This window comes from Eumetopias jubatus, unplaced genomic scaffold (genome assembly GCF_037043125.1).
Source record: "Eumetopias jubatus isolate StellerSeaLion01/CBP00866 unplaced genomic scaffold, mEumJub1_p1.0 scaffold_4, whole genome shotgun sequence".
In the NCBI taxonomy this organism is placed as follows: Eukaryota; Metazoa; Chordata; class Mammalia; order Carnivora; family Otariidae; genus Eumetopias; species Eumetopias jubatus.
Genome location: NW_028274810.1, coordinates 13615898 through 13625590, shown reverse-complemented (window position 1 = coordinate 13625590; position 9693 = coordinate 13615898). Strand labels below are relative to the sequence as shown.

The window sequence follows — 9693 nt, the reverse complement described above, 5'->3', positions numbered from 1 at the left end:
TGTGGTGGTCTCTACCACCTTTTTAGGAGTCATAGCATTGCTTTGACCTTATTGAGCAGAGACAGTGGTGGTGCTGGGGACCGTATAGGTTGCAGGTTTAAGGTGTGGTGTTTGTAGGGGAGGAGATCTGTTGATTTACTGATTATTTACATACACATCTGAGTCCATTGTTCCCCACTTGGAAGCCCTTATAATAACCTGGGACTCTGATGGTATAAAAAGCAAATCCAGGCTCTGCTAGAACGGTACCAATGACAGCCATGGCAAAGCTTATTCTCCTCACAGGTGAGTCTGCAGTCAGAGACAGAGCCTTACTCTTACCTGATTTCTTTTTCTCTCCGGATCTGACAGCTGTGAAGCAGTCTTCACATTATACCTCTGGGCTCTTCCATTCTTCTTCCATCCTTTCAAATTTCCAAGGGAATCCTGACATATACAAATCTAGATAGATACAAGTCTATCTCTTATTCTAATCTCAGCTGACTCTAGTAACATTTCTACCTTCATTGATCCCATGGGCATTGTCCTAACAGAAAGGCTTATTTTCTTCCAATGCCGCTCTTATTCTCTAATCCCTTATCAATTGTTTCTTGTTCTGCATTCATCTTCCTGCACCACATCATTTTAATTGGTATCATTTTTATTTACCTGCTTGAATCCTTGGTCTAGCTTTTCTAGGGATGAAATCAGTAGGAACTGAGATAGAGTGATGTGAGTTATCTTTGTTCTACTGTTTTCAGAATTACTTCTTTTTTATCCCCTACTGTCCTACTGAGTTGCTGATGTATCATGGATAAAGAACATGTGGTCTATACATACAATGGAATATTACTCAGCCATCAGAAAGGATGAATGCCCAACTTTTACATCAACATGGACGGGACTGGAGGGGATTATGCTAAGTGAAATAAGTTAAGCAGAGAAAGACAATTATATGGTTTCACTCATATGTAGAACATAAGGAGCAGCATGGAGGACATTAGGGGAAGGAAGGGAAAACTGAAGGGGGGAAATCGGAGGGGGAGACGAACCATGAGAGACTGTGGACTCGGAGAAACAAACTGAGGGTTCTAGAGGGGAGGGGGGTGGGGGGATGGGTTAGCCCGGTGATGGGCATTAAAGAGGGCACGTTCTGCGTGGAGCACTGGGTGTTATATGAAAACAACGAATCATGGATCACCACATCAAAAACTAATGATGTATTGTATGGTGACTAACGTAACATAATAAAATTAAATTTAAAAAATGTCAGCTAGAAATGCAATCATTTAAAGGGGTTAAGTCAGTAAATTGTTTAGAACCAAGCTATATCCGTTGTTTATTAGTTGTTCTAGAGCTGTGATTTACAAACGTTTTATAGTTTCAAAAGCTTTTCTAAATGAAACTTCTAGCTCAGTTTATAAAACAATCATGTCAGAAGTGCTCTGGTAGAACCAGGGAGAGGCATCTGGACTCTTGCCTCACAGTTTCTGGTACTTCTCTTCTACTATAAGAGCTCCTAAAAGGTGGCTCCAAGAAAATTCCAAGGCTTCAGGAGATATTGAATTCACTGCTTTAGAGGATGCCTTCTCTGCGGAAGGCTATACTCATCCCGGTTCAGGGAGGTGAAGCACCGATGGATGTGTACTCATTGAGTAGAGTACATTCTGGGTAATTTCAGTAGAAATTCAGTAAATCTTCCAAAACAGTAGCCTGTGAACTCTGCATTTAGTAACATTTATTATTGACGTGAAAGGTGGAAGAAGAGAGTGCCATGGCCATTTTTGACTAAGATGAGGGAAGTGTGGGTCTATGGGTGCTTTCACTGGAAAACCTACTCTTCAGCATAATCCCTATGTGCCCCTGGGCTGTAACAACCTATGGCAAATAGGATGGCACCCAAGGCCTCAGAATCAGATTCCACAGGGTATATAGACAATTGGTTCAGAGTGCATGTGTTTTCTTTCCCTCCAGCTCTGGCACTTCTGCTGAATGTTCAGCTAGGTAAGTCATGAACTCTGTCTTTTATCTTTGACACAATCTTTTCGTACCATAAACCACAAATGTCTATAAATTACTCATAATGCAATTGTCTGATTAATGTATATCAAGAGATAAGCCATATGAGGGATAAGCCATATGAGGGAAAGAGAGCTACTGTCTACTTCACAGATGGGTTTGACATTGAGAGAACCTATTATTTTGGATTGGCTGTCACTGCTAGCCTCTTTAGCATGACCACTGGGAGTTATAAATTGGTATTCACTGGGTTTCACAGGACTACTGGACATCTTTTCTTAAGAGGTTCTTAGGCTTAAGATCCCCAAATGAATCTGTTGGAGTAAAAAATAACTAACCCCAAGTCAGTGACTAGTTCCCAAGTTAGAATCTTTGAACTCATCTGCAAAAGTATTTATATTAAACACCCCCCCATAGAGATCAGGCATTGAGGTAAAGGGAGGGAAACAGAGACAGAGCCCAAACGCACAGCACCTTTCAGTGGCACCTAAATCAGGCCATTATTCTCACTTCTTACTGCTCTCAGGTTCTGCTTACCAGCTGACATGCTACTTCACTAACTGGGCCCAGTAAGGGCCAGGCCTGGGGTGCTTTAAGCCTGATGACATTGACCCCTGTCTATGTACTCACCTGATCTATGCCTTTGCTGGGATGTGGAGCAACGAGATCACCGCCACTGAATGGGACAATGTGACTTTTTACCAAGCTTTCAATGGCCTGAAAAACAAGTAAGAGATGGAGGAGATATCCAATTTGGTGTCTCCTGGGTTGGTGCTTCCCAAACATTAATGTGCAAACTAATCACCTGGGATCTTCTTAAAATGAGTTCAGGTCCAGTGAGTCTGAGGTGGGGGCCAAAATTCTACATTTCAAACAAGCTCCCCAGTGATGCTGATGCTTCTGGTTCAGGAAGCTACACTTTAAGTAGCAAGGATATAGATAACACAGCACATCGCCTGCTCTAGCAGGTATTCAAAATATATCAGTTCTGTTTCTCCTTTCCCTGTCAATATCTTTTTTTATGATCCAAGAAACTGCAAGCCATCTTAGCTACTCACATCAGAGAGCAGGAGGTGGAAGATAATGAAGATTAGACATCACTGAGCCCCCCAAATCAGAAATGTCTGCTGTATTTTAAGAGTTCTATTTGTGTAAAAATGAAACATAACAAAGGAACAATAACTCTGGTATCTTTTAATTTCTGATTTGCTCAGTTTAGCTATTTCTAGGAGAAATAAGGCTACAGGCCATCACTACCATCAGTAATAGTACTATCTTGAATGTAACTACTAGAATTTAAGTTATGATAAATAGAGGAAGTAAACTTCTGTGGAGCGGTATTTCTTTAAGTGTGATCCATTGACTATGCATAAGAATCACATGGGGCACCTGGTAAAAATGTCAATCCCTCCCACAGTCCAACTGACTCAGAATCTCTGAGAAAGGGGTTATAAGCCCAGAATTTTAATGTTTTTGCACTTTGACCATTGCACTCCATTCTTATATAAACTGTTTGAGAACCACTATTCCAGAAAAATGGGCATAATTTTAAGCAACTGATTTATATTCATTATCTTGGAGGTTGAGAAAGTAATTATGCTCCAGCAACATTTATCATTTCATCTGATGGAACAGAATATGATTTCATTATGCTTTTAAGGTTTGTATATATTATTGCCAATAGATACTTTTTTTTACAAAATCCGCTCCCATAATTTGGATTTCCTCAAAGAATTTTGAGTGCATTTATGATAACAACACAATTTTGTTGTTGTTGTTGAAGTCTAATTAACATACAGTATTATATTATTTTCAGGTGTGCAATATGCTAATTCAACAATTCTATACAGTACTCAGTGCTCATCATGATAAGTGCACTGTTCCTCTCTTTCACTTATATGACCTCATCCCCTTACCTACCCCCTCTCTGACAACTACCAGTTTGTTCTCTATATTTGAGTCTGTTTTGTGTCTTTCTCTTGTTTTCTTTATTAAATTCCACATCTGCTTGAAGTCATATGACATTTGTCTTTCTCTGACTTACTTCACTTAGTATTATCCTAAGTATTGGATAACAACACAATTTTTATAAAGAGAGTCTTCAGTCGTGAAGGAAAATTATCCTACAGAATATCTTATCAAGGCAACATCAAAGTATATGACCAGGCCCGATACCAAAGCAATGTTATTTTTAAATAGAAGGACTCATGGATTTTGAATTTCTCTTTTCTATTCTTTGCTTTATAGGAACAGCCAGCTTAAAACTCTCCTGGCCATTGGAGGCCGGAACTTTGGAACTGCCCATGAAGTCTTCTCTGGGAGAGCCGGGTGTTCATTTGCTATTGAAAACAAGTTATGTTCCTTTACACTTCACAATCTAAGACAGGGTATGAAGGATGCACATTAAACAAATAGGCTACTGGAATAAATTACTCTACCAGTACCTCAATATTAAAGTAGAACACAATTTATTTTATAGGTTTACATTTAGATGTATATTCTGGGATTCCATTCACAGAGGTTTAGTTACTGAGATTTTGAAACAATCTCTTCTTAAAGTATTTCAAAAGCACAGTCCATGTGGAGAGTGCTATGGCACTTCTATTTACCTTCTGGGGGAAGAGAAGAGAAAGTCATGCAAATAAACAAGAAGACTTTGAGGGCATATGAACTTGGGGGAGACTATTTGGAGAGAGAACATGGTGAGCTGAGGTAGCCAGGTTTCAAATCAACAAGTGCAACCTAGGGGAAAAAAAATCAGAGTTGGGTGGATAACAAAATAAAGGGAACACTGAAATACCATGGCTGGCTGAGTACCGATTACAAAGTAAGGACAAGAGAAAACCAGAAGCATACTTATATCTGGGCTGTGGGTCCCCAGTGAAGAGCTCTGAGGCAGAAGTATAGAAGTTTGATTTTACTAGAAGGTGTTGGGACCACCAAGGCGTTCCCTCACCTTGCCTTCTTTGGGTCTCCCTCGGCTTCACTGCTATGGTTTCCACGCCTGAGAACCGCCAGACTTTCATTGCCTCAGTCATCAGATTCCTGTGCCAGTATGAGTTTGATGGGCTGGACTTTGACTGGGAGTACCCTGGCTCTTGTGCGAGCTCTCCTCAGGACAAACATCTCTTCGCCATCCTAGTGCAGGTGAGGAGGGAAGTGGCAATCTCTAACCCAAGAATATTCAAAGCCTATTCTTTCCAAGGAGAATCTGGTGTTTCCCAAGTGCAACTAAACTGGAATTTAGAATTATGGAATCTTCACGTCACAAAGATTCTTAGATATCATACCTTCATTCAACAGCATTTCATAAAGGTAACAACAAAAACACACGTGTGCTATGTGCCAGGCACTGTTCTACTTTATTCTACTATTGTATTTTAAAAATTGTAACTCACTTCACCTGTACATCTATTCTATGATCTAGGTACTATTAAGTATCATAATCTTTATTTTACAGAGGAAACTAAGGTTTAAGTAACTTGCTTAGTATCACACAACTACTAGGTGTCGTAACTACCCATGCAGTCTGGCTACAGAGCCTACTGCTTCTAACCATTACACTAGACTTATTACTTACTTATTTGTTGAACAGCTGTAGAGATAAGAAAGAACATCTCTATTCTTAGCCGAAACATACCTCCAGTCATAATTTATAACTTCCAGTCATTGGCTCTAGTTCTGCTCACCAAAATAACAAAGAGTAGGACATCTTTTGTAATCTATCATTCAATATTTGCAGACTGCTGTAACATCCTGCCTATAATTTCTCTTCTTCCAGTTTAAATACCTTAATTCCCTTAACTAGTATCACATGACAATTTTCAGACCCACACTTCACTGGAACACACTCTGGCACACTCTAATAATACAATTATAAAAACTGAACCCAGTCCTCCAAATGAGATTAGAGTCACCCAAAATAAAGGTGCTTGTGCTAAATAATGTGAACCCATCACGTGGCTGTAACCACTTCCCTTATTGACCAAATCAGCATTTCATTTGATGGGATGTCAGTCCTATAAAGTAATTCATTTACTGGATGAAGGGAAGCAACATGTATACTGCCAAAAGCTGGAGAGAGGTTACTGCAGCAACTGTAAGTTCAGAGTATAGTGATATAAGTGGAGCTCCGACTGGTCATCTGGGACCTGCGTTCTGGGCATGACCTGGCTACTAACTTGCTGTGGGACTTTGGTGAAATTGTGTAGCTTCTATTCATATCAGATAGCTATAAAATCAATTGATATCGTCAATCCTATCTACTTTATAGGGATATTGAGAAACTAAAGAAAGATAAAATATAGGAAAGCATTTTGAAAAAGAAAAGCATTGATACAAACTTACTTGTTTAAGGAACTGAAATCGGATGCATAGATGACCTACTGTACTTGATTATTCTATAGGAAATGCGTGAAGCTTTTGAGCAGGAGGCCAAGCAGATCAACAAGCCCAGGCTAATGATCACTGCTGCAGTAGCTGCTGGCATCTCCAACATCCAGTCCAGCTATGAGATCCCCCAGCCGGCCCAGTGAGTCAGTCACCCTAGCCTCAAACTCCTGTAGTTATCACTTTTGCAAGGTGGACTTGTCCTCAGTCTGTCTTGCTATTCAGGGACCTCATTTAGGAGGCTTTGGGAGTGGTATCTTTTGCCTGCATAGGTGTGGGGAATGACTATCACGAATGTTTTTAAATCCCTTACCCCACCTCAGGTACCTGGACTACATCCACATCATGACCTATGACCTCCATGGCTCCTGGGAGGGTTACACTGGAGAGAACAGCTCCCTGTACAAATGCGAGACTGACACTGGCAGCAACGCCTACCTCAGTGTGGTGAGTCCCTGCACACATGCAGATGCAGACCAGAGATGAGGCTGTACATCATATGGAAATTCAGGGACAAAACAAATGAAAATTCTGCAAATGTCTCACTTGGATAACCATCCTTTCCAGTGGCTGAGCCTATCTCATTAACTATAATGTCACCAAAATGCTTTGAAAAAATACTATCCGTCTGTCATTAACATCATACAATTTTGCCTGTTAGAACAGTGGACTAACATAACTAAGCACTGGGTCATCAGCCTGGTGGAGCCTCTAGCTAACATGTTGTCATTGCAGGATCACATCATGAACTACTGGAAGGACAATGGGGTCCCAGCCGAGAAGCTCATCGTTGGATCCCCCACCTATGGCCACACCTTCATCCTGAGTGACTCCTGCAACACTGGCGTTGGTGCCCCCACCTCTGGCGCTGGTCCTACTGGCCCTACACCAGGCAGGCTGGGTTCTGGGCCTACTATGAAGTAGGTAGATTAGGCTGTACAGTTCTGTGAATTCCATGCCCTGTGGTGAACAGAATGAATGCTCATTCTGTCCGCTACTTAATCTACTTAAAATACAGCTATCATTCCAAATGCTTCAAGAGTTTAAGTACCCTGTTCATTTACCTAATCCAGTATGAAGAGCACTTAGAATGTGCAATATCCCTTCAAGCACCAGACTACATATTTAAGGTCATTTATATTAGCATGTAAGAAAATAAAAGAACTATATCTCTCAAATTAATGTGGGCTCCCAAAATCAAGTATTAAGGACAGGGATAACAGGAATATTTCAAAAGCGACTTGATATTATTTACAAATAACAACCCACAATTAGAAACCAGGAAAATCCCAATTGGAGACATGAAAGAAAAAGACAATCGAAGAGGCAAGTGTTTGTTTCTTCTTTCATGGGGATCTTATTTAAAAGATTTGAATCTCTTGACTTTTTAAAGATCTGTACCTTCCTGAAAAATGGAGCCACTCAGGCATGGGATGTTCCTCAGGGTGTGCCCTACGCCGATCAGGGCAACGAGTGGGTTGGTTATGATGATGTCAAGAGCTTCTGTCTCAAGGTAAGGTCAGCCTGTCTGACATACTGCGGGCCCAGCCGTGAGTCCAGGGAAGTAAAATGACCTCTGGTGTCCTCTATCCTTAAATAGGCTCAGTGGCTTAAGGAGAACAATTTTGGAGGTGCCATGGTCTAGGCCATTGACCTGGATGACTTCACAGGCACTTTCTGCAACCAGGGCAAGTTCCCCCTGATCAACACCCTGAAGAAAGCTCTTGGGCTGCAGAGTGCAAGTAAGTGAAAACAGAAGGGTGCCAGGGGTATACAATTGCTCCTTCTCCAGCTCAAAAGGCAGCTCTAACATCTGTCCGCCCCCACTGGTCAGGGAGTCACTTCCCATTTCACCTCACTGCTCTTGCCCAGCTGAGACACAGGTGCTCCATTCTTTCCCTACCCTTGAACTTCCAGGTCAGGAATGTCATGCTCTTATGGGAAACCGGGCCTACCTGAGTGAGTTTTCCACCTCGGCTAAGTCTTAAAGGTGTGGAAAAGCCCCAAGAAATTCGGCTGACCTTCAATATATAAACATTTACTTTTCTATGAACACTTCCCTCGTGAAACGTCTCTTTCAGCCCACCTGGAGACTGAACAAGAAACCCTCAGTACTGCTCACATGTTTCTAATCTGTAATTCAGGGGAAATACCAAATCCTTAAATTTTTTCCAGATTTTTCTCTTAGAGCTCATTGACTTGCCACTTATACCCAGATCCTAGGCAAGTATTTTGCACATATTGGTGCTCAGTAATTTTTTTTTAATGATTTTGACATCATAAAGGACGAGAGAACTTTTTAAATTTAAAAGCAGAGTGGCTTGAAATTATAGCTTTTCCTGAGTGTGGAGTTATCTTGTGATGTCCTCACTTGTAGGGATCCAGAGCTAACAGCACTCCACCTCCAGACCTTCTCCTCAGGGCCATTAGTCTCCTCCCCTCTAGGTGAGGGTGGGAGCCTCTTCCAGGTCCATGAGTCTGTTTTGTGCTGTTTCAGGTTGCACTGCCCCTGCTCAGCCCGTGGAACCCATAACTCCTACTCCCAGGAGCTGAAGTGGAGGCGGAAGTGGGAGCGGAAGTGGGAGCAGGAGCCCAGCTCTGGAAGCAGCTCTGGGGGCAGTTCTGGGGGCAGTGGATTCTGTGCCAGAAAAGCCAACGGCCTCTACCCTGTGGCGAATAACAGAAATGCCTTCTGGCACTGCCTGAATGGAGTCAGGTACCAGCAGAACTGCCAGGCCAGGCATGTCTTTGACACCAGCTGTGATTGCTGCAACTGGGCATAAACCTGACCTGTCTCCATTCCCGGGTCTCCTTCGCTTAGTACATCTTGCTCCTACCTAGAGTTCTGCAATAAAAGCTGTCAAAAGCTGTCAAAACATGAGCCTTGGGGTGCCTGGGTGGCTCAGTCATTAAGCGTCTGCCTTCGGCTCAGGTCATGATCCCAGGGTCCTGGGATCCAGCCCCACATCAGGCTCCCTGCTCTGCGGGATGCCTGCTTCTCCCTCTCCCACTGCCCCTGCTTGTGTTCCCTCTCTCGCTGTATCTCTCTCTGTCAAATAAATAAAATCTTAAAAAAAAAAAAATACTGTCTCCATATCCATCTTTATGTTTTCTTCAAGAATTTAATTCTTGGGGCGCCTGGATGGTACAGTCATCAAGCGTCTGCCTTGGGCTCAGGTCATGATCCTAGGGTCCTGGGTTCGAGCCCCGCATGGGGCTCCCCACTCAGCGGGAAGCCTGCTTCTCCCTCTCCCACTCCCCCTGCTTGTGTTCCTTCTCTCGCTGTGTCTCTCTCTGTCAAATAAA

The 9693-nt window shown here is 42.3% G+C and overlaps 1 protein-coding gene across 1 annotated transcript; it reads left to right on the top strand.

Moving 5' to 3' along the window:
• Positions 1 to 260: 260 nt before the first annotated feature.
• CHIA (chitinase acidic) lies at positions 261 to 9313 on the top strand. The gene is given in 13 exon segments (XM_088022834.1): positions 261 to 285; positions 1954 to 1983; positions 2525 to 2726; positions 4246 to 4301; positions 4955 to 5145; positions 6405 to 6529; positions 6711 to 6834; positions 7123 to 7264; positions 7267 to 7307; positions 7781 to 7900; positions 7988 to 8129; positions 8885 to 8988; positions 8991 to 9313. Coding segments are annotated over 13 exon segments (1482 nt in total). The 3' UTR covers positions 9171 to 9313.
• The last annotated feature ends 380 nt before the right edge of the window (positions 9314 to 9693 follow it).